At 32.8% G+C, this 25,416-nt stretch overlaps 1 protein-coding gene across 2 annotated transcripts; it reads left to right on the plus strand.

Moving 5' to 3' along the window:
• Positions 1-514: 514 nt before the first annotated feature.
• LOC149075964 (CYFIP-related Rac1 interactor B-like) lies at positions 515-23,581 on the plus strand. Of its 2 annotated transcripts, XM_089243486.1 has the most exons (10): positions 515-605; positions 4,237-4,341; positions 7,944-8,065; positions 9,898-10,003; positions 10,872-11,008; positions 13,319-13,393; positions 15,263-15,465; positions 16,901-17,027; positions 18,306-18,376; positions 21,556-23,581. In XM_089243486.1, the coding sequence occupies exons 2-10, from the start codon at positions 4,272-4,274 to the stop codon at positions 21,617-21,619; spliced, it is 975 nt and encodes a 324-aa protein (XP_089099612.1). In that variant the 5' UTR covers positions 515-605; positions 4,237-4,271; the 3' UTR covers positions 21,620-23,581. The 2 variants fall into 2 exon arrangements, with proteins under 2 accessions (XP_089099612.1, XP_089099613.1); XM_089243487.1 differs by lacking the exons at positions 4,237-4,341; positions 7,944-8,065; positions 9,898-10,003; ... (4 more) ...; positions 18,306-18,376; positions 21,556-23,581 and adding an exon at positions 722-2,538 and having other exon boundaries at positions 523-605.
• Positions 23,582-25,416: the final 1,835 nt, after the last annotated feature.

Here is a 25,416-nt window from a genome sequence, read left to right on the forward strand (position 1 = left end):
CGAAAATCTGAACAAGATCTCATTTTTGTGAGGCCCCTTTTCCTCTTGAGGCCCCCGATCAGTGCCCGGGTGGGGTTTCTGGAGCAGACCTTCTGCTCCAGAAGGTGTTGAACAGACAAGCTTGTTTTCCTCCCACTTTCTTCCACTTTATCACACATTGAAAAATGTACATTGCTCTGAAATTATGGACACCAGTGTAGGAGCGGCAAAGCTTATTAAGAATTCCTTAATACGCTTTGAGGAGCAGATAGTAAAGTCCGAAGTATTTAAACCATCTCGATGATTTGAACCTCATATATTAGTTACTTGTATTTGTAGTAGATGTCACTTAGATCGACAAGACATTCAATTCAAATTATATCAATTTTATTCACATTCTTTTATGAAATATTTAGAGTTATATTTTCTATTTATGATTTTCAATGATACTGAAATCAATAAATAAATTCAACAAATATATTAGTTTTGGATTTTTATTATCCATTTAAAATGTCGAATTTACTTTTGTTTGAGTGGCAACACAAGCATAGTGTGATTATTTTGTCTGCGTCCGTGATATTTTTGGTTCAATATATAGTTTTTTTTATTTATTTCTCCTAATCAAGGTGAGTTTGATTTGATTATATGAATTGATTATTTGATGAACATTATAAATCTCACCTTTTTAATGACTTGTTAAAGTGCCTCGTGGTTTTTTCTTTTAATGTCCTTTCTTCAATAGCTTTAGGGCAGCGTTTAGAAAATGTTCAAGTGGTCATCGAATGAAGATGTCGATTTCGACGATGATTTTTCCTTCACGTTGATCAAAGACACCGCCGAAAAGAGTGGGAGGCTGTTATTGAAAGCCATGGCTTCTAATCACTGTTGCGACGATGCTTCTTGCATATGCTATGAACTGCCCGTATCCGTGTTTAGCGAAGGGCTGGTGTCCACTTCTCTGACCTTTATCGATGCCTTCTCCGATCCGCTATCGTGGAAAAATCCAGCTTCTCAAAGAGACTGTTTCTCTCCAGAGTTCCTCTCGGGGATCGAAAAAGACGAAGCCCTTTTCATTGATTCACTGTCAGCCTACCTTGTACACAACTCCGTCCAGTCCTTGTACAGGAGCATCTATAACCGATTGATTTCAGGTAGCGCTCCTGTATGCGGGTTGCTGCACGCTGATGTTCATTCCAGTGAAGACTGCGCCATGCTCGAATCTCTCGCATCGACTGTGATCAATGTAGTCTCGGATTCGAAATCTGATCTTGACCTCTGTCAGGTCATCATCCGTCGGCGTCAGAAGAGACCGCTCGTTAAGTTTTGCACATATGTTAGTAACTTGTCATCATTCGATGACTTCAAGTTCAAGGAATACAAACATCCTGATGGGAGAAAGGTCGAAAATAAGAGTAATGACCCAGCTGCAAATTTGACTTTCAACTTGAAACTTACCGACAGCGAGAAGAAGAGCAGGAGCGAAGTCCCTTTACCTTATGTCATGAGTTCTGAAGTTGGTGGCGACCAAACCGATGATGTTAACAGTGATGATAGCGAAGATTATGCTGAGTATTTGGAGGAAGAAGAGGACCCGGATGATGACCTGGACTTCTAAATACCAATGAAACACTTACAGTGACTGTTCATAAATGTGTCCGTATTAAATGTGCTATTGCGAGTTTTGCCATTATACGATATCAATAGCGAAAAATATTTATCTTTATTTGTATAGGAACTGATGATTTTTGATGGATTCAAGTTGTTTGAGGTGGTTTTCTATAAGCAATGCACTTTCTTACATTACAAAACTTATATTCGAAGTCACGTCATTAGAAAAAGTATTTATTCCCCCCCCCCCCAGAAAAAAATACAACATACATTTTATGCGTTACTTCAGCTTGCTGTGAGGCAGCTGCAACTAGGAAAAACAGAAATTTACCGTTCTGACCAGGGCTAGTGTTTATTTTACCACCCTCCTCCTCATGATTTTGAACAGAAAAAGGTTTATCTTGGCACCCTTCCTGTGTTACAGGACTCCAGATATCTTCGCCCTATTCTAGTTGCTGTCCTGGTTGTAATTACAAAACACACTTAATTTCTATATGTCTGTTACATCACATGCTTTGAGGAAAAAATGGTTAATCTCTTCTTTTTTTTTTTTTACAATTAGCTGATTGCTTCATTGCCAATAATTGTCAAATACATTGTCCGTTCTTGAACAAGTAGTGCTTTATTCATGTACATGCTAAAAGAAAAACTAATGGGAAGAGTAAAATAGAAAATTATTTTTGTAATTTAAATGAAAAGAATTTTTCATCACATGATAATACATTAAGTTTTTTTATGTGTTTAAGGGACAATATATCATTGGTCTCTGATGACAATCTGAACGTATAAAAATATTTGTTGAAGTTATGCGACTGAAACATTGTTATCTCTGTGTACTATTGATTATTGAAGATGATGTTTTACTGTATTTCTCACTATTCCAATGTGCAAATTGGAGTTCAGTCGCTGTTTGTTTCATAATTGTATATTTAATAAATGCTTCTTTTTTTTAAATTTTGATTTGTGGCAATGATTATTTCAAATGCTCACATGTAAATATTGAATTCATCTCATTGGTATTGCATTAGGTGTCTTGCTAAGTGTTCTGAGTGCTTTGGCGCAATCTTCAAACATTGCATTGATTTGATGCACTACAATGAGCTAAATGGATTCGTATTAACAATATAGATCTTATTTTGAATAACTGGACAATGGCAACTGCGTCCCGAATCTAGATCTATGCAACAAAGTTTAGTGTAGTAGCTTACCATCAGATTACGAAGCAGCTCAAATTATGCTAGCAAATTAATCACCCATGTGAAAACCTCGACGTACTGTCACACTGTGAGTTAGCAATGAAAAACAAACATTTTGATCTCAAGTTCGAGAATTTTTCATTCAAACTTATGCTTTTATCACTGCGGTAGGAGGTATATCTACAGAAAAATGTTAGATGTAGAAGGTAAATTATCAGTAATACATTATGTAGTAAGATTAGATAAAATTTTATGGAAATCCAGATTTAGAGTAGTTTTTTATATTAATGTCAGAGGGAACTTATTAACTAATTCATCAAAATTTTTTGAAATGTTGGCATTTAAAGCAGTTGGGGAATAAAGTTTTTAAAACCGTTTTTCACCTTTATTAAATTATAATAAAATTTTAATTTAAAATTTTTTTCCAATATAAGTTTCTTTAAAAGTGTCCTTATGTGTACATTTTCATTATTTTTGATTTTTCAAATAAAAAATTGCCAGTCTTGTTGAATGTATTAAATTGGGGTGGGGGGGGGGGGTTAACTGTACACATGAAGCTTATTTTGCAAAATTGATAGACGGAAGAGCTATTAGATGTTGCTATGATTGAAATGCTCATTCTGAATTGAAACAAATTTTTTTTTTGTTCCACCACTTAAATCAGAGGTCTTCAAAATTTTTCCATTTGCAAGCTCTGAAGCGCCCGAGTGGCGCAGTGGTAAGATGCTCGTCCTCCAACTATTAAGGTTGCTGTCAAGGTCCAGCCAAAAGAACATCAGAAAAAGTTTTTACCTCTCGAACCTGGTGCGATCACCGATAGATGGCGCCTTCATTTCCCACCCAACTCCAATAGTTGGAAATTATGATATGGCAATATATGACTGAAGTTTGTGTACTGTAAAGTAGTCGCAAGCACTATGCCTGTTCGCACCCATCATCAAAAGAAGAGCACCCTTACTCTAAGTTTAACATACAAATGCATGAAATAATGATTTCAATCCGTGAATGCAGTTCCCCCAAGGTACTTGATTGGAATGTTCATCAAGTGCTCGCGAGCATGAAATCGGACAGGAGTATCGAGCAGTCTGTGTACTTAAGGGAGCACCGTAGTGCTTGCAAACAATAGGGTGAAGATGGCTGTAACTGGGATTTTGCTGCTCCCACAACTTTGAAAGTCTAATTTTATGGCGTTCTTTGTTCTCACCTAAAATTGCAGCTTCTTAAATTTTGTTACCCGGGGCACTTGCCCCTTCTCCCCTCTAGTTCTGGCCCTGGTTGAAGATGCCTGATCAGATGATTGATCTTAATACCAATTTCTATCCCATGTATAACATTCTTTGATACACAAAATAACTCTTTAGGGCAAGAAATGAAACTTTTGACAACATGATTTGATTTTAGACTATTATGATTCGTGATTGATTTATATGCATGTATTTGTTCTATATTTCAGCAATTACAATTTTCCTGAAAGAAAACGCTGACTGAATGGGAAACCTATTACGGCTATTATCTCGGGATGATACTCCAAAATATGATGTTTTTGTTGATTTTGAGAGTAAGTACTTATATCTTAAGTATGCATGTCTTTTAAATTTACTTTTAATGTTCAGAAGCTAGGTTTTGTTTATTTGTATAAATCCAGGGACCCCCCGCCCCCCCCCCTCAAAGCAGAGTATGTTGACATTTGCAACTTACGTTGCAGAACAATCAGTGCTACTGCAGAACAATCTGGAAGAATTTTAACACTATTATGGGGATTTTTACCACAGATTAACATTTCCACTCAGCCAAGGGCTTGTTGCAGAACAATGCAAAGCATTCTACTTTGGGGGTTTCTTCCTATAATCCCTGCATGTGAATTTTGCTATTTGTGAGTGAACCTAGTCATCCCATACCTGAAATATTTCATTGAGCACCCATGGTTATCTTATAAACTGGATTTTTTTTTAATCTGAGTATATTTCTGTACAGCTGATTATTTAGTATTTTTGTGCATTCTCAAGAGTCTGTCCAGGCTTTTTTTGTGAGGTCCTGATTTTCGTGAAAATGGTCATTCATTTCTTTTTTATAACAAAAGATGTAAAATGCCAAATTTTTGGTTTCTTTAATTTGTGTGTGTGTATTTTGTGAAGAGTCTGTTTTTAAGATTCAAAATTTGGTGAAGGATCCAGAAATACTGACCCAAAGTTTGTCTGGACAGACCCTTGATTCTGCAGTCCTTCTCTGCACCCTTCTTGAACATGAAACATGCATAACTCTGACATCATATACCACACAAGGCTTCGCATGTAGGCCTACATCACACACCAATTCCTTAAATATTCCCATGAGAAATGTTCAGTAGCCACCTAAGCAGTTCAATAGTAGTTTAGTACTTTCTAAGTGCCGATTTTTCCGCCCAGTCATATAAAATCTTAGCTGCAAGGGTCCCACAACTTGTTGCGAATGTAAAGAATTCATATCGATTTGCTTAAAGTTAGCAAAATGCAAAATTGATGGTTATTCTTTCATTTTGGCAGGTCAAGCTAAAAAGAGTCTCATTCCACTTCACAGAAATCCATTGAAATTTGCAAATGAATTCTGTGAACAAATCTGCCATGTAGAGATTTTACCATGGTTTGACATAATGCCAAACTAGTTACACAGTACAGTCTGGATAATTCGAGTATAAAAATTTCAAGTTTCCACATAATCAGAAGTGTTAGAATTCTTCAAAATTCCTTTTCAAAACCTTTCTATTCTTTCCCAGCATGAGTTTTATTTCATTTTTCCCCATTTTTGTCACAAATGCAAGTAATTACAGACTTGAGAAGGTCTTGATCTTTAGACTGGAAGTCTCCAATTTATACCTAGACCCTACTAGAGTAAATTTATAGTGCAAAAAAAATATCCTAAGACCTGTTTCCCCTGTTAGCCTCTCTCTTAGGTCCTTCCCACATGGGGAAACTATAATCGAACTCAAGTTGCCTCGATTTTAAAGTGGAGTTGACTTGAACAAGTTGAGTTGCCTATTCTCCCTCACACTGTGCTACTAAAAAATATTCAAAACCCGGAAAACTGAGTAAAAACAGCATAGTCGGTAGTTCTCCTTATCTTATTGTACTATCTTGTTAACCAGGATAGGAAAAATTGAAATTTATCAAAAATAAACAAAAATCGTTACAAAGAAATAATTAAAATAATTTCTATTATATGTGAAATTGCTACAGAATTTCAGCTCAAAGGTAAATACACAATTTCTTTATTTAAATTGATATCATTTTGAAATGACAGTAAAATGGTAAAATAATACAATTTTTTAGCATAATGTCATTTGTTTTAAGTGATTTCAATGGGAAAAAAATTCACTTTAAAATGTCTGTTTTTCCTTGATAAATATGCCTCTCAGTGCGTATATGTCGGATTTATTATTATATTAGTTTATTGTTTATTAGTTAAAGCATTGTCATGTAGGATTTTGAGTAGTTTCACAAAATGAAAGCCAAGGTTCTGAGAGGGAAAAAATAAACTGTAGACAAAACTAGAGAGAAACAACATGAATTGTTGTTTACTTTCATGAAATCATGAAGCTTTCTACATGATTTTGTACAAACAGGTTAACAAAAAAAAAAAAAAAAATGTCAGAAGCATTATTTACTTTCTAATTGAGAATTTCTTGACTAAATGATAATTTTAGTGGTTTTATCCATATTTTCTACTGATATTTGGAAATGGAGCAGAAATATGTACAGGGTGGGCAAAAAGTCTGTAGAAACTTTAAAACTTCATAAAAACTGGAAAATTAGCCGAAATAAAAAACGGTTTGCAGGGTTAGCATTATTAGGTCATGGGAATTTTTTTAAGACAGGGAAAAAAAAACTCAAAAAACAGACGATAGGTGGTGCTGACATATACAAGTAAAATAAAAGATATGCAAATAACAAACAGAATGCCTCTAAATCGTTTATTACAGCAGTATGTGTTCCACGTGAGCATCACCACAGGGAATAACACATTGCAGACGAGTCACAAATTCAGCAACGGCAGAGTGCAGCAGGTCCAGATGTATACAGTATCACATCTTTCAGTTCTAACAGATTGGACAGACTTTATCGACACACTTTTCTTTGAATTAAGTATGTCAGCGCCACCTATCAGCTGTTTTTAGGGGTTTTTTTTTCCTGTCTTAAAAAAGTTCCTGTGACCTAACGTTGCTAACCGTTTTTTATTTTGGTTATTTTTCTGGTTTTTATGAATTTTTAAAGTTTCTACGGACTTTTTGCTCGCCCTGTATTTACATATAAAAAACGTTATTAATACTATACATATAATTTCCCCGCGGTTTATCCTCTTCTCTGGTAGCCAACTATAGAGATCCAACTGTATGCATCAGGGTTTTGGGCTACATAAAAAATTCCTTTGGCAAAAAAGCAAAAATGGGGGAAAAGCTATAGCAAAATGCTACAAGGCTAATTAATGATTGATGGGTGGATGTCTACTCTTTTCGTAGCTACCTCCTGTACACATTTTTGTGAAAGTGGCTACTACTTCTTTTGCATTCTAAGATTTTCTTTTGCTTTTTGCAAAAAATGTGACTGTAGCTTAAACCCTGGTATGCATATATCATAAAATACACTCTAATAATTATAAGTTATTGTTTAAATAAATACTGTGAAACCAGTCTAAGATGGACACTTTTAAGACAAAAATCTGTCTTAAACGGAATTAAAATATAGTCTGTTTACAATGATTAGTGCTTTGATTTGTACTTTTATAAAACAAAAACCTATCTGAAACAGAATATTATTTCAGTCTCTTGACGTTCCGTTTCATACATTGGTCTTTCTAAATAAATTAAAACAGTTACTCTATATTGATTGTGATCAATACATAAAGGCTAATTGTATTTATTAGGTTTTACCATTTTTAGGTAAATACCTACCAGTAAAACTCAACCCTGAGAGTAGCAACCACCACCCCCATAGAAAGCTTTCTATTATTTTTCAGATTACCTGAGTTTTCAGTAATCAGAGGTAGTCACTGTTCGCTTGAATTATGGAGAAACTTATTCCACTGAAGTTCCAAATTTCTCATTCATTATTACAAGAAAAAAATTGCATGTGAAAAAATTTTTTATAAACCCAAATTTCTGATTGATGTAAATTTCTTATTTTTCAGATGCACAGCCTACTGCGATGGAAGAAGAAACTTATCTGATAGTTCACAATGTATTGCAGCACTCAAAGCATATACTGCTTGAACTTCAGTTATATCAAGGTGCTGGAAATGAAATTCGAGAGGTATGTTGCAATCTGAATGATGTAAATGATTACAAATCTCAGAAAATTTTTGTTTTTTAATATTTATTGACAAGATATTTACTAATTGAAGCTCTTCTAAACTGTGACTCAAAAAAAAAGTTATTTCATTCTTTTTTTTATTTGTGCAAGAGTTGAATGGTCATGAAATAGTTGGATGTCATGAATAGGTTTGATGTCCCTTGTATGCAGCAAGGGCTTGACATCTGATATTAGATCTTAACATGCCTAAATTTGCTACATATGTCACACAACAATCAATTCCACTACAGAGCAATATGGAAGAATTTTAAGGAAAGTGTAGAAAACCCTATTATGGGAAATTTTACCACAGAAAATTTTCAGTCAGCCGAGGACCCATTGCAGAATAATGCAAAACATTTGGCTTTGGGGATTGGTAGTGCTCTCTTAATGATCATGACACTTCATGCGTAATTAGAAAAATTGATGGCAGCACTACACATAACAAACATTATACAGAAACAAACTTCACAGAAGGTTCACTACATGCACACACACACACATTCCAGCATGTACCAGTTCATTAGAAGTTTTGCAGAGGAATATGGACGAGGTGTACATCTGGTTTAGTAGTGCTGTCTTAATGCATGGGCTCATCCAGGTGCCTCAAGTGCAGAGGGACCCCATGGTAATAAGATCTGGTTGAGATTTTTGAGATTATGTGCGTGGATCGGTAGGCAGTCATTTCTAGTCAGATGGGGGGCCTCAGGAAAACTTGATGTGCTCTGTAGCCCATGATACTCTTTAGATGGCCCTGCCTATTTACTATTACGTGTTAAATGTGTACATGAAAAATCAGACATAGTGCCTACACCAAAAAAATGTCATTTTGTAATTTGAATGCAAGCAAAAATATAAAGGATGTGAAAATTTGAATACTTATGTTTCATATTCAACTTTTTCTTAACATGCCAGATTAGTGATGGAAAATCATCAGGGCCAAATGACCAAATTTCGCTCTCTCCCACCTTATCAGGAGGATGACAAAAAAAAAAAAAAACATGCTCTTTAATGACTCTCAACATTTTGATGTTCATTCAACAAATAATAATTGTTTGATTAGTACTTAGAAATAATAAAACTGTTGAATTTATCCGTTTTCAATGTCAAAGTACCTTGTAAAAATTAGCAATGGAATGCAAATTCCACTTTTGCAGCAGAATACCTAAGGCAATTACACTCTGTATAGCAAACCAAAAAGAGATGCTTTTCCGTAATAAAATATGATATAATAGATGTGCTCATTGTAACAGTTATGCAACAAATTCACTTGCAGAGTAAAAATTCATCCGTATAATATAACCTGCGCTTTATTGATTTTTGATTTTATAATAATTTATCATATTGTGGTAATTTTGGGGGGGGGGGGAGGAAGGGAAAATATTTTAATACACTATAAGTTATTTTATTTTGTATTCATTCAGTCTTGATCAGACTGTAATTTGCCTTAATGAAAATAGATTGATGCTATTAATTGTCATTGACAAATAGTAATGAGGGTCACACATGCTTAAATTTTGTCAAGGAAATATTAGACTTTTGAAAAACAAAGAAAATTTAGAAAACAAATTAAAGAAAACTGTGATACACAAGAACTTGAAAGAAAATTTAATATTTTTCTTTCTGATCAATAACTGAGGCCAAGTTGGAAAGAATATGGTTGTGTGACTTTTTTTGATTGATAAATTTTATGTTTTATGACATTTTACTTCTGTGTTTTTTTTAAAATAGCATTTCCATTGAATTTATTACTATTCACTGAAAGCCAATTGAAGTATGAAATCTTTTCCTAGGCTATTGCCAGACCATATGACGATGAGCTGCAAGCTCGAGCTTGGGAAACTGTCTTACCATTAGTAATAAAATTGCGTGAATTTTATGAATTTTCCCAAAAATTAGGTATGTGAATTTTTCTAATAAATATTAAAAATTTTGTTATTTTGGTTTTCAAATGTTTTACATTTTACTTTTTTATACATAGTATAAGTATGGAGTTCTTACGGTAGTGATATAATATGTTATATTTTCCAAAGTCACAAAATAAATCCATACATACAAAATATCATCCTGCAGCCCCTAGGCTTGAATCTTTGGCAGGCCCTTTGCAAAAGTGTATTTCTAGTATGAAAATGTGGAAAAAAGGATGAAAATCGTTCCGGACCCCCTAGCTATATTCCCACTCTTGTGGGGGAGGGCATTCCACAATGTAATTGAAACATTTACCTCATACCTTAAAGCAGGATTATTTTAGCATAGACACATACCAGCATATAGACGAGAAGTCTTCAACTTTTTTCCAGTTGCGAGCACTGACTGTACCTTTTTTTAACACCTGAGATGGTACTAAAAAGAGCACCCTTACGGCAAGTTTGACATATGAATGCATGGAATATCAAGATGATTTTCAATCCTTGAATACAATTTTTGCAAGATGTTCAATTAAAACGTTAATCAAGTACTTGTTAGCACTAAATTGGACACGAGTATTGAGCACTGTGGGTACTTCAGGGAGTGTCCTGGTGCTCACGAGCAATGGATTGAAGATACCGGGTGTAGACAATAGGAAGGCTTAAACTCTCACAAGATAATCACTTAATGCTGATTACTTTATCTTATTTTGTATTTATATCTTGGAAAAGTACGTAAAAATATTGAGGTTTCACTGTTTAGTACACTCATTTACTCACAATTGATGTTTTATTGTGAAAATGTGTCTTCTTTTAAGTTGTTATCCACTAGACTAATAATTATACTGTTTAATGTACAGAGGCAGTGGTTCCTCGCATCTTATGGGAGCTGAGCTCTGGTCCCCTGACACCAACAGAACATTTGAAGATGCAGCAGGCATTAGTTAAACAATTTGCTGAAATATTAGATTTTGTGCTCACATTTGATGACCTGAAGGTAATATTATTTCTACTGATTTTACTTTGTGCTTACTGATTGAATTTTATGAGAATTTATTGAACTTCCATTGAAGTTATAATGTGAGCAGGGCTTCCACTCATCCTACTTTTCCTACAGTTTTTGATAAAATGTCCTACTTTCTAGTTTTTGGTCCTACTTTTCCACCAAATCCTATCAACAAAATTTGTTAAATTGCTTTTTAATGGAGGAGCGAATCATCAATATATTGCCAAATATTACAAATTTTATAGATTGCAATTAATGATTCTGCCAAAGCAGAAATTGTTTCATTCTTAATGTTATTTGGGGGGGGGGGGGTTGTATGTAGACCATTCGGTTTATAAATTTTTTTGTTTGCCTGGTTTGAGGGTTCAACATGTGGAGTAGTTGTTAAAAACTTCTGTCTGGATGAGAAAAGTAATTTTGTATTTACGACTTCATTGTCTTGTACAGTAACTAACATTCATCATTAAAAATTATGGTTGCACATTTTGTATATAGGTAAAACAACAGTTTGCATAACAAAGCAGTTGGATACATAAGGCTATTTTAAGTTTAGTGGTTCTGATGCTACCCAACAGGCATTCAATTGTCTTCTGTATTTTTAGAGCATGCAGAGGCATAAACAGTATTTACAATGCTCAGTGGAGCTAAAAATGAAAATGTTCCATTTGTCGAAAACCTGACACTGGCATTGAACAGTAAAATATAAACAAATCCCTTTTAAAAGAAGGAAGAACAACACAGTAAAACCATCTGGTTTATTTTTTCTTATTTACAATGGACCTTGTAGTGATATAATATAATTGTAATTTACACATTTTGTACTGTGTTTTTAGAAGTGGTCTCGATCATTTTTAAAACACACATGGTCACTTGCTCACATCATTCTTAAAAAATTTAATGTCTGCTGTGTAGATTGTTGAAGAGAGTTGACAGACTGGACTGTGGAAGACCACAAAATAAAAGAATGTAATTTATATTGTGAGGAGAGACGAAAAATAATTATCTGTGGGTTGATAGTACTGTTTTGGCAAAAAAAAAAATTTTGTAACCCTCATTTCTGTCATTTTGCTTTGGCTCGAGTCTGAAGTTTGGCTTGGATGCTGAAATGGTGCTATGAAAAAAATATTTTTAAAATGTGTAAAACAAAAAAAAATTTATGATGCTATGATTATGTTGTCTAAGGGCGTACCCACCCCTGTTCTACTTTTCTAATTTTTTGAGTGGGAGCCCTGTTTATGGTGTATGTTAGTTCTGTGTATACTAAAGCTTTCATTACATGTTGGTTTAATACATTCAAAACTGAATTGTCTCTTATTTACAAAATTAATGTGCCACATTTAATCCAAGCTACAGCAAAAAAAATTTTCTTCAAATATCTGTTTCTCTCTCTGGTCATTTTGTTCTCTTTTGGTGAAATTCATTCCTTTAAATCATTCTGCTAGGGGTGAGCTGCTCTAGTGTGCAAATTACACCTATGAAAAATGAGAGAAAGTGAAAAGGGAAAAAAATTCTTTCGATAAAAATTCAGCAATTTTTTGTATGTTTTTTCTTATCTTGAATTTGAAGCACTGATCAGCCTTCAAGTTCAACCATTGATAAGACAGGAAAATTTATCACAAATCAATTAGATTTTTTTCAATATTATCAAGTCTTTGGCATGGTCTCAAACATTCTAATGTGTCTTTAACTAATATAAAATAATCTAAAAACTTCACCATCCAATATGAAGTAAGCAAAAAATATAGCTCTTTCCCTGAATTTCTCCTTCCTTGCTTGTTTTTCCTCCCTCCTTTACATCTTTCATTATGTCTACAATCAAAGCTAATTAAAAGATCAGTGACCTGATGAACCGAGTAAAGCATGACCTTGCTAACACCCCATCCCCCTTCCGATGCATTCATGGTCACAAAACCAACTTTTCTTTATTCAAGCAATAAGTCTTGAAAATTTATTAATTTCAGTCAATTTTTATTATCTTAATTTTCCCTACCATTTCAAGATCATTAAATTTCGCATGCCTGCCCCCCCCCCCCCCCCCAATCCTCAGAGGTGCATGTTCTGTCCAATGGTGAGAAAACCACCAATACCAAATTGCTGGACAACATTTTTTACACATTTATCCGGCAATTGGCATGCACACACTTCTTCCCCAGAAATATGAGCATCAAATTGTGAGGTACCACTGTATAATGTTTTATAGATTGTATTTTGCAGAATATTTTTGGAATGATTAGAATGCTTTTAGGTATTTATTGCCTGAACAGCAATTGTATGAATAATGTATTTAATTTTTCTTTGCAGATGACAAATCCTGCTATTCAGAATGATTTCAGTTATTATCGCAGGACCGTAAACAGGTTACGTTTAGCTAATCAGGTTAGCAGTCTAAAATAGTTTTTAAAAAGCTTTTATTTTTGAAAGTTCTCAATGTTTTTGTAGCTAGAAATTCTCATATCATTGAACTGGAATTTTCAACCTGCCACTCATAAATACCATGGCAGGTATTCACAGACGCACCCAAGAAAAAATGCTCAATTCTACACTTGCAAGTTATTAAATGAAACCTCAAATGCCAATTTCTATTCCAATTACATTCAAGGATAAGTATGAAGAACCCGGTTATTTTATATGTAATACAGTGCATGTCACTTAATGAGATCACAGTGGGTTCTGAGTCACTGATAACAATAACCGATTTATAACTATATCCAAAAGAAACCCAGAAGGCAATAGGCTGATCATACCTCTCATTTGGCTGAATGGAACATATGAAAACAAGGCAATTGCTTTTCCTTTTCACATAGCTGGTTGCAAAATGTTTAATCTTGATGGGTTTTTTTTTTATATTCAAAACGACTGGATTTTTTTTCCTTTGAGCTAAAATCCCCTTTTTTTTCAGCCAATGTGAGGAGTTAGAGCCTATTGTTTCATGAGTTACGATAGGTACTTTTTTAATGTATGGTAGGCTCCATAGATCCCTTGAGAAAGTCTTTTAGGAAAAAACTTTGAATCTCTGAACAACTGAAAAAAAAAACTGATCAAGAACCAAAGGGTTTTTTTTCAATTTTGCATACAATTACCTTCACTGTAGGAAGTTCATTGCAAAAGCAGCTTCATACATACATGAATCACAGCAGCTACTATGGCTCCATCAGGACATTGTGGATGAAGTACAGAAGTGTTTTTGAAAGGAGTGAGGTACATTTTTGACATCCCATATAATCTTGCAAGTTGATAATGATAACTTTTGAGTGGAAAAATGGATCTATTCTACCTTAGCTTGAAAATGCATAAATAATTTTTTTTGATGAAAAAAGATTGGTAATACAGTAGAACATCGATTATCCGAAACAATTAGAGACTGCGGGTGTTCAGATAACTGATCATTCACTGGGAAAAAAATTATAGAAGCAATATGAAACAAAAAAAACAAGCGATATTAAACACAAAACTGTATATATTTTGTATCACGCCTCACAAATAACACAGACAACTGAAGAGCCTAGTTTGACCAGCTCAAAATGGCTATTAAAGTATGACTACAGTTTAGGAAAAGAAGTCCAAAATTTACTTTTGTTTCACCAAGAGGCAGCTAGCAGAACTTCTACATTGTGCGAAAATTTGAATTTGCCAACTGGAATGCTTTCGGTTGATCGGTATTTGGATAACCTATGCTTTTCCGGTATGAAATGAGGTCCCAATAACTATAAAAAAAAAATTTCTCCCATTTTATGAGTTGGTTACCTTGCAAAAGTTATAACACTATCCGAATGGTAACATTATCTATGATTCCAATAAGTGGCAACATAGGGGTACACAGAATTTTCTCGACGGGGGGGGGGGGGGTAAGTTTTTTCCTGTTCGAAATACTATAATCTTGGCTCAAGAGGGTTAGAACCCAAACCCCCCCCCCTTTGCGTATGCCAATGAGTGGCAACTGCTATATTGAGAAAAACATTAATTTTGTTATTTACATGAATTAATATTAAATCATATCTCACAGATACTTTTGGTACACTAAAAATATATGACAATTAATCATGCATACAATCAATGTCAAATTTGAACTCATTTCAACGAACATTCATTATTTATATTCCATTATAATAATCACAAATCTTCATGATTATCACTCATGAGTTATCTATGTGACCTTTTGATAATAGTGTTAATCATTTTTTGTACTTTTAATTTTTGCACATGGTATAGTAACTATTTATATGACTTGTATATAAATATCTATAGGACCCATCAGATGATGAGTTAGAAGTGCCAAATGAGTTAGCAAATACGATGTCACTATTTTATGCTAATGCAACACCGATGCTGAGAGTATTGAGCGACGCCACTGCAAAATTTGTATCAGATAATAAAGATTTACCGATAGAGAACACAACTGAAACTCTGGGTACAATGGCAAAAGTTTGTCAAAGAATGGTTGAAAATCCGTATGTATTTCAATCTGCTTCATTATTAATTGTATTTGTTAATTATTGATATCTATTACAGTTGATTGATCATTGCTATACGCATTCATTTTTTACCTGTGGTTTTTTTTTTTAAATTATGTATGAAGACAAGATTTTTTTTATTTCATCTATAAAAAAATTTAGACTTGGCCATTAACTCCTTGTATTTGTACTAGCGTACTTGTCTCTCTTATATGAGAGAGATACATTTTTTTGCTCTGTTCCTTCTCTCAGCAATAATTTTTTTTCCTTTTGTCTCGCTATGGTTTGACTAGAAGAAAAAATGGTACAGTAAAAGTTAGTTATAATGACATTTCACAATCTTGAGAAAAACTGTCATGAAAACAGACTTGTCGTTATTAGCGAATTTCCAATTTTCATTCTGTCGAGTTGTAAAATTGTAGAAAATTTCTGCTGCTCTGGAATCGATTTTCGGCCTCACTGCTGTTGTTACTCCGAGACAGTTTTGCATAGAGTTTCAAATTATTAAAGTGATTGAGTTGACCTACTGAACAGTTAAAATCCTCAATTATCATATCATTGTTCACTTTCATGGCCTCATCAACTTTTTTCTACTAGCAAGAAAGTTTATTTATTTAGCACAATGTTTTCAGTCATTCAGGAATGACTTTAAACTTCTAGTTCTGTGGGTCTCTTATGTGTATGGTAGGGAAGTTCAAAAACATGAGTAGCTTAAAAAACTTGATTTTTCTGTGTCTGTTTTTAGTTGCAAGTACCTCAGAGTAATTTTTACAAGGAGCATGTGCTGCTTTGATAGCAGTCATTACAGTCAATTCTTGAAGAGAAAGAAGAGGGAAAAAAAATTCATTTTTATATACAAATTCATTTGATGTTATAGTGAATGTTTCCTAATTTTGAACTTGCTATAACCAAATATTTTTGCATATTCAACATTAGCTGTTTGACAATCACTAGAAAATCCTCATAGCAGGATTCTTGTTATAGGCTGTACTCATTGTATTGGACTTTTATTGTATCGCATACATAGGGAAAGCGTGACTGAAAGAAAGAGAAAGAATGGAAAACCTGTTCGCTCTCATCTTTTTCCCTTTAATTTTCTATATTTTAACAATAATAGTAACACTTTTTGGCATTTACCTTTGCTAATTCAACTGCACATTGTCCAAATGTTTTCCCAAAAGCTTGTATGTAAAGAAGTTAAAAAACAAGTGTATGATTTTGAGCTATATTCATCAATTTCATTTTCATATACTTCAATCTACAAGTTTGATGTGTTACTAGCTTTGTGCGCTGTATCAATTAATTTTTATCTCTTTTTTTTGAAATTTGCAAAATTGCAGTTTGTGTTTTGTTATTAATATGTGATGTTGATCTTTAGCTTGATCAGTCTTAGTGTTATTGTCAGTCATCAGTCTAACATTGTCAATTTCAGGGAATTCTATTCAAGATTCAAAAATGAGGACACCATCCTATTTGTTTTGAGAGTCATGGTTGGTGTGATCATATTGTATGACCATGTGCATCCTATAGGTGCATTTTCTCGAAACTCTCACATTGATGTAAGCTTTACTATATGATTTTTATTTTAGATATTATTTTGAATGTTTTTTCATATAGTACCATTGCTTTTATTTTGATATTAAATTACCCTCGTGATCATTCAATAACTTGCTATTAGTGTTTTAGTTTAATAATTCAAAATTTCAATTGTAGAAAATCATGAATTTTTTAGGACTTTTTTTTATTTAACGTAATCCTCACATATTACCAAAACATCTGTATGATCTGTTCAGGGAATTTGATTTGTTGTTATACAGTAGGACCTCTAAAATCTAGACTCCTCTGGACCTAGGTGATTCTGGATTATTGATTAGCTTTTATTTATTTATAAATAAATATTTTTTTATAAGTTTTCATATTTAAAGCAGTAATGTACCTCTTTAAGCACTTTTATTTTTAATTTCCATTTGAAAAAAAAAATTAAGAGCAATATGTATGCATATAGTAACAGATAATTCATTTTAAATCATAATTTCTAACGTACAAAACCATTACTAGTTGATTCATATCTTCATTTGTTCTTTAATTATTTTTATTTTTTTTTACATGCATTGCTCAAATTCGAAAACTTTTTTTGTTTGTTTCTGAAGATTGTGAATGGTAGTTTTTTTCGATTCCAAATGTTCTCTACATAATATTCATACTGGTGTTTCGTGTTCTAGCTGTTTCAAAAGTTTGACTTTCTCACATTACATAAAGCATCTTGTTTATGTTTGCAGCTTGAAATTGCCACACCACTTGATTTTTTCAGCATGTTTGGAAATTCACTCACATTATATAATCACAGAAAAAAAATAGAGTGCTGGACAATTTCTGAAACAAAGGTTAATTGTACAGTGCGGAGAAATGAAAAGAAGAAAAGTTCTTTTGATATCAAAGCTGACTTTCTGACTAATTACACTTATTGAGACACTGTTGCCATCATGGTTCCCAGAAGCCTAAAAATTGCAATGGACACCAATAATAAGTTGGTACAAAAAATAAAAACAGCAGATGTATCAGAAAGGCTGAAACACAAGAATTTGGGTAAAAAAAAACATCAAATGTCCCTGGTTGAAAAAAAAAAAGTTCTGTCGAAGTGTCTAAATTACGGATCTGTTCAGATTTGGGAGGTCCTACTGTATATGAATTCTATAAGTATGAACAAAGTAAAAATTCTATACTTGGTTCATAATATTTTGATCAAAGAATTTTCCTTCCATTTTTTTTCAAGAAGGAATTGGTAAAATAAATTGTCATGTATTATATAGTTTGCATTTTTTTTTTTAATTTTCCAGGTGAAAGGGTGTATTAAAGTTTTAAAGGACCAACCAGCAAATGTTGTAGAAGGTTTATTGAATGCTTTAAGGTAAATGTGTGGCTAATTTATATATGTATAAAATTGATGCCTGTGTATATGCTCTCTATACAAATCTACAATTTTAGACCAATCATTGCCAAATTTTAAGTACATACCAAACATGACCCGACTTGAACGATAGGCTGCTTCAAAAGTTTGTCAGAGCTGGGCAAAAAATCTGTCGGGCAGCAGTGGTTTCTGAGCCTCAACAATGACTTTTAAAATGCTTACTTTGGTTACGGGGGTTTCCTAGCAATGCGTTTCAGATATGCATAGCCTTTGCAATGGTTGTCACTTCTTTAAAGCTATCAGTATTATGTATAATAGTTCATTTCTTTGTAGTGGTTTGTCACTTTTTTTCAATCCTCTCTGTAATTGAAAACCTGGGCAGTGCAGGGTATTATAGCTAATGAATGTATACAGTTTTGTAGCATGTTTATTTATAACCCTAATGCAGAGTATAAATTATAAGAAAGAACAATGATAATGTATGAGATTATAATATCTTTACTGTGAGAGCTTTTATTATTACTGGTATTCACATTTGTATAGATGTAAAATTCTCAGTAATAATCTTTTGGAGAACATTATAGAATATTCTCTGCAGGGGTTGCTGTTCAGGTTTGAATCACTTGCCGGAGGATAATAAAATACTACCAGCATTCACAAGTTCTTCAGACACATTTCATGAAGAAAAAACAAATGCAGCCTCTTTATTTACATCTTATCTGAAAAACCTAACAATGACTGGCCTTGATTTTCCAGCTTGACAAAACACGTATGTTTGCTGAAGTATTTTTTCTGAAATTTAGGAAAGGCTTGTTTTTAACAAAAAATACTTCGGCAAACATACGTGTTTTGTCAAGCTAGAAAATCAAGGCCAGTCATATTGTTAGGTTTTTCAGATAAGATGTAAATAAAGAGACTGCATTTGTGTTTTTTCTTCATGAAATGTGTCCGTCTGATCGGCTTAATTCCTGAAAAATGAAGAGAAAATTATACTTGAAGCTGTATGGGGGGAAAAAGTATGAGAATTTCAGCAAAGATAAGTGCAGATCAGAATTCATTTATCACTTGGTAATTATAGAAGGTACACTATTGGAAGGGAATTCTTTCAGAACTGCCAGAATATTGCGAAAATGAGGCTTTTTTTCAGAAGGCTTCATGTTATAACTTAAAATCTGCAGAAAACCCCAGAGCAGAATGTTTTTCATTGTTTATCAAGAGCCTCCAGCTGACTTAAAATGTTGTTTTGTAATAAGTTTCCCATAATAGTGTTTTATAGAAGAAAGAGGGAAAAATACACTTGAGATCTTTCCTAAGATTGTTCTTCAGTAGCATTGATTGTCTGCTACATAACAGTATTTAGTATATTCTGCTTTTGGGGGGGGGGAGCAGAAAATGTTAGTGGTTTCACATGGTGGAGAGAAGCATACAATGGAATGCATTTAACAAAAATTTCTCCTAAAATCGCTGCAACAACAAGTTTTAGTGCCTTATACGAAAAGTAAAAAGGAATTCATTGCTAATTGAAAGGAAAGGGACAATTAACATTTGTGTAGCCCATAATAATTAAACTTTTCAAGCAAAAAAATGAATAACTAAAACCAACATACCTAAATTGAATAACTTTCACATAAACGAGTGATGTAGAATTTGAGTTAATGTATGTTGAAGAAAGTAACAGATCTGTATCTTCTTAGAAAGAAAGTGATTATAAGAATAACTTTCTTTGTCAATCGATTTTGATTTTAATTTCTGCTTGAACTTAATTTAATAATGTTGCTCTATAGAAATTATTTTCCTAAAATGTTTTACAACATTGTTTCAATAGGGATTCACATTCACTTTTCAAGCAAAATAAGGTATCCCATCTGATAAAAAAGAAGTAAAAATTTGCACATTTATACTTCTAGCATGAGGGGGCAATACATTCATTGACTCTGTTGCATTCAATAAAATTTTACAAAGTGCACTGAAGTTTAATTTTTTTTGATAATATAAAAAATAAATAACATATACATCAAGTAAAATTCTAACTCAATTTAGCATATCAACAAATAATTGATTGTTAAATTACAAATGCAGTAGTTCATACCATACAATTCATGTATTCAAACTTTGATACACAGTGTTATATGGTGTGTCTGCTAGTACTGTGTGTTTGAAAAAATTAAATTATTTTTGCTCTTAAAAAATACAAGACTGAAATATTTTCAGATTTCCACATCTTCACTTCAAATAAGCTTCCTTTGAGCCAATTTATATCTTTTACTGAACCACATTGAAAATATCTGTGCATTTCTGTTTGATGTCCTAGATAGTGTTGGGATGGTAGCCTTCTTTCAACCACATTATTTTAGGGAACAACCAGACGTCTGCCAGGCCAGTAACTATGGCTTTACTAAAATGTCTGTTCGATTGACCAATCATGGGTCTTTGCAGTGTTCTACTTTGCCATGTTTTTCATCGTCCCTTAGTGTATGTGGTACATACTATGTGCATGTTTGTTTGTCCAAGTCTATGGTCAGAATTTGATGCTGAGTACTGTATTTTTGTAGCATCTCTTCTCTGAAGTCCTCACTTCTCTTGATGACACTTACAGAGACACATTATACTCCCAACCATCACAAAAGAAAGCATACATTTGAGAAATCTTTGAGTAACTCAAACAATAGCTACTATATGCACTTTTTGTCATTTCATGTGTTTCTGGGTCTGTTTTACCAAAGTTTGAACTTTTTTTAAAATTTGATGGTGGTTCTGTGTCTTTGTTCAACCGAGGCATTTTCTGTCGAGCATTAGGTCAACACTCTTTGCTGCATTCAAAGTATGAATATATGATAGAGCAAAGCTTAGCTCCTGGAATTTATAAATGGTCGCGACTAAAACATTGAGTGCCTTAATGTCAAACCTTGCCAAGAGATGAAATCTCATAACGTTATCCCCACAAATTTCCCAAGAGATCCATATGATCCGTCCAGGGAATTTGCTAGTGTTAATAGATATCCATGCCTTCACTGGGATTTAAACCCAGACCTACGCAGCCAAAGACTAGCACTACCTAGGCACTACAACTATGAGTATAATAAGTGATTAATCTGACATTAAATATTACTAATGTGAATATATATATTTTTTTCCATTTTATAACTGTGTGTCTCAGTTTTATTCTTATTTTTACTTAGGTACACAACAAAGCACTTGAATGACGATTCAACTCCACGTCACATAAGAAATCTGTTGACATGAATGTGTTTTTGTTTTTTGTTTTTGATTCACGTACGAAGAATAGATTTGGTATGATTTCCATTAGAGTTCCTCTTCAAGTCTTTTCCATTGCGTCAGTAGTCGTAAGTGCCAGCTTTGAAAGCAATTGCACGTTTCGTTTTTTTAGTTATTGAATATATTATTATTACACTTTGCTATGGAATATTTTATATTTGCATTTTTATACACAAATGTTATGCTTCCAGATTTTAAGCTTTTATTATTATTATTTCTTTATGAATTTTAAAATCATAAAAATGAATACACATTCAATATTTATACCGGTGAAATATCAGAGAGAGATTAGGAAAGTATCTGTATGAATATGATTCTCAAGTTGTTGTGATCGAAATACGGCTATTTCATGTGAAGGATCACTTTGGATGTTTACAAATATATAATTTCTCGAATATTTATGAAATTTGTGATTCATATATATATATTATATATAATAGTCAGATTGATTATCGAGAGCTTATGAACCGTATGTTAATTATGTTCTTTGTACATTGCAGAGAAGGAATCTTATTATCAATGTCTAGTCTGTTATTTGCTCAGAAATCAAGTATTTTACGTATGTTTTTATTCAGTTAAAATGCTGGTTTTGCATACAAGCAAAACTAGTTTTTTTTTTTAAATTGTGTAGTAAATAATGATCTCATTATGTGATTGTGAACAGTATTTTTTCTCTAAAAAAATTCTATAATGTTTAGTTATCTATATCTTATAATATTTTTATTTTATCATAAGAATATTCAACTTTGTCTTGAAAAATAATATAGAACAAGGTGTATAGCGTGTGTGGAACAAAAATTTGATAAATAGAGTATGAGACAAAAATAATAATAGTAAACTTCTTTTTAAGTTTCTAGTGTTAGGATGTTATAATTTTAAATTGGTTTTGTCCGTTAAATCTCTTTTTATTTTTCTTTGACATTAAAATGTGCTCTCCTCTATCGTGTAGTTAGTGTACTAATATCTGCTGCAACAGGTTTTGATTAGAATCTCAACTTGTGCATGAAAATGGTTGTTGTGTGATTGAATTCTTGAAGCCGGAAAACAGTGAGCGACTAGTGACTGGAAATCAATTTTCTCTTCTAATGCCAATCAACATAAATTGGACTTAGGTGGTTTTTCTTTTTGGAATGCTTTGTGCTTGAAAGCTATTTATGAATTTAACCAATTGAGAATGAAGAGTTTTTTTTTTTCAGTTTAATCCTTGTGTGCTGACAAACACTTAAATATTTTGTTATTGTACAGTGATATTCTGACTGAAGTCAATAATTTGCTCCAAGACTAATGACATTAGTCAAAAAAGATGCGTGTAGAGATGAATTTTTCCACTGATAATAGCCTTTTCTTTTCATTAGGACATGTAAATTTGCACAATTTCTTTCTCAGTTCATCTTTTTGAGGGGACTCTCTCAGGTAAACTTTTCCATTCTAAGAGCATGATGTCAAAAGCCTTCAATATTTGCTCAAGGTGGGTCTAATTGAAAAAAAAAACCTTTTCTTTATAGGACAAGATGACATAAATGTAGGATGACATTAGTCAGAATATTACTGTATACAAGTTGAAGGTTGGTGAAAAGTTACAATGTGGAAATTATCACGGTAATGATCATAACAGATTCTTTTTATTCCAGTTGAGACTTTTGCCTCTTGAAATTCCCAGCTGTGTTCATAACTACATTGCCTTCAGCTATATATACTGCCAACATGACATTTTTGAATGTCTTTAATTTTGTACACTATGCAAATATAACAGATATTCTTCAAGGCCGTCTTTCCTAACTCCCTTTTATACATGCGCTTTGACAATTATGCGTAAACATTTTCATATAAAAAAAAATTTTGATGTGAATTTGTACTTTTGCAAGTGAACACACCAAACTTTTGATATATTATGAACATTATTTTGAAATAGATTTTTATTGTTGTAGGAGCTTCTCTTGTGTTGTGTGAACATTTTTTTAGTCTGACCGTAGTTTCTAGAACATTATGAGTGGAAAATATTTGTATTACAGTCAAACCTTGATATAACAATACTCAAAATAACAATAAATCCCTTTATAATATTTTTTCAAATCTTGTTTGAAATTGCCTAATACAGGGATTCTCAACCGGTCAAGGGACTTTGCAGCTGCTCGAGGAAAATTAAAAAAAGTTTGAAAAAAATAATTACAAATATTTTTAATAATAAAAGTCAATAACTTCTATGAATAAATATAAAATAGGCCTACGTTCTCCACCATAAAAATGATATATTGAGAACCGCTGGTCTAATGTTAAATACCTCTCGATACAGTGATATCCTCTACTACAATAAATATCTCTATAACAATATTTTTTAAGACATTTTGAAATCGCTGCAATGATATGTTTTTATATTTTACTCAAACATTGTCTTGAATTTAATTTTAACTTTTTCACTTGTTTTCATTTTTCCAAGAGCATCCAATAGCATCTGTGTTTTGCATCACAGGATCACCAAAAATGTTGATAATGCTGTTGGTATTGTCACTTTCTCTGTAAGCCACAAAAGTGCAATACAGTAAATTTCTTTATGCAATGCATCTGAATCAATTTAATAAGCTAATTAATTAGTTTTTGTGGCGAATAAATACTTTAAAGCATGTTTTCTGATGGTTCTAATAATAAAGATTTAGAAAAGATGACTACAACAGAATTTGGTGGCATGCAATGATAATGTTGTCTCTCGATATAATTATAATCTCTCTACTTTCTAATCTATCTACAGCAATTTTATTTTCTTGGCCCACAGAATATATTTATATCTAGGTTTCTCTGTATTTCAAATTAAAATGAAAAGAAGTCTCTTTTTATATAATTGATCATCACTACAATTTACGATTCAACATACTTTGACACATTTAATAGGAATGATTGAAATTGTTTAGCTGAGAGAAAGAGAGAAAAAAATCCCAGATCAAAATTCAAGGCAATAAAAAATATATTTTTATAAAGACTCATTAGTTTCAGAGCTTTCCTGAAAGAGCAATTTGTTCAAAACTAAAACAAAGAGAGAAACTTATAAGAAAGTTAATAATTCTGTCATGAAACTTCAAGGCATATTAATGATAAACAGTTTTTTTATTGTGCTATTTCACCAAAAATATCCTTAGTTTTATCTAATACAATGAAATCTATTTTTTTCCCCCCAAAGAAATTAGATGTTTTTTATGCAAACTATAAAAAAAAACTGTTGTTTAGTTTCTGCTAATTTTCAATCACAGTTTATTTTCAAATAGTATTCCGGTGATGCAATATTTCTCTATGAAGAAAAATTTAATGTACAGGATCGGCAAAAAAGTCGTAGAAACTTCAAAAATTTATAAAAACCAGAAAAATAACCAAAATAAAAAATAGTTTGATTAATATATATAATAATTAGCATCGCTAGGTCACTGGAATTTTTTTTAAGATAGGGAAAAAAAAAAACAAAAAAAAACAGCTGATAGGGTGGCACGGATGTACACAAGTCAAAGAAAAGATACGCAAATAACGAATGCCTCCAAATTGTTTATTACAGCAGTATGTGTTCCACATGACTACCGCCACAGGGGATAACAGATTGCAGGGGAGTCAGAAATCCAGCAAGGGCAGAGTGCAGCAGGTGCACATACATGGTTTACAACGGTAAACTGGTTGTGGATTAGGTGTGCAAGTTCATCTCATTTGCATATTTCCACCGAAGTCGGTCGTACCAGCGCCACCTATCGAGTGTTTTTCCCATATCTAAAAACATTCCTGTGACC

This window comes from Pholcus phalangioides, unplaced genomic scaffold (genome assembly GCF_987345545.1).
Source record: "Pholcus phalangioides strain wild (caught in Gottingen) unplaced genomic scaffold, Ppha-v1.0 ptg000015l_1, whole genome shotgun sequence".
In the NCBI taxonomy this organism is placed as follows: domain Eukaryota; kingdom Metazoa; phylum Arthropoda; class Arachnida; order Araneae; family Pholcidae; genus Pholcus; species Pholcus phalangioides.

What these genes read in the sequence shown, in the direction of transcription:
- LOC149075964 (XM_089243486.1), top strand. Translation starts at nt 4,272, where the DNA reads ATGGGAAACCTATTACGGCTATTATCTCGGGATGATACTCCAAAATAT. An exon ending in TCACATTTGATGACCTGAAG is followed by an intron (nt 11,009 to 13,318) that starts GTAATATTATTT and finishes TTTTCTTTGCAG; the next exon opens with ATGACAAATCCTGCTATTCA. An exon ending in GGTTACGTTTAGCTAATCAG is followed by an intron (nt 13,394 to 15,262) that starts GTTAGCAGTCTA and finishes AAATATCTATAG; the next exon opens with GACCCATCAGATGATGAGTT.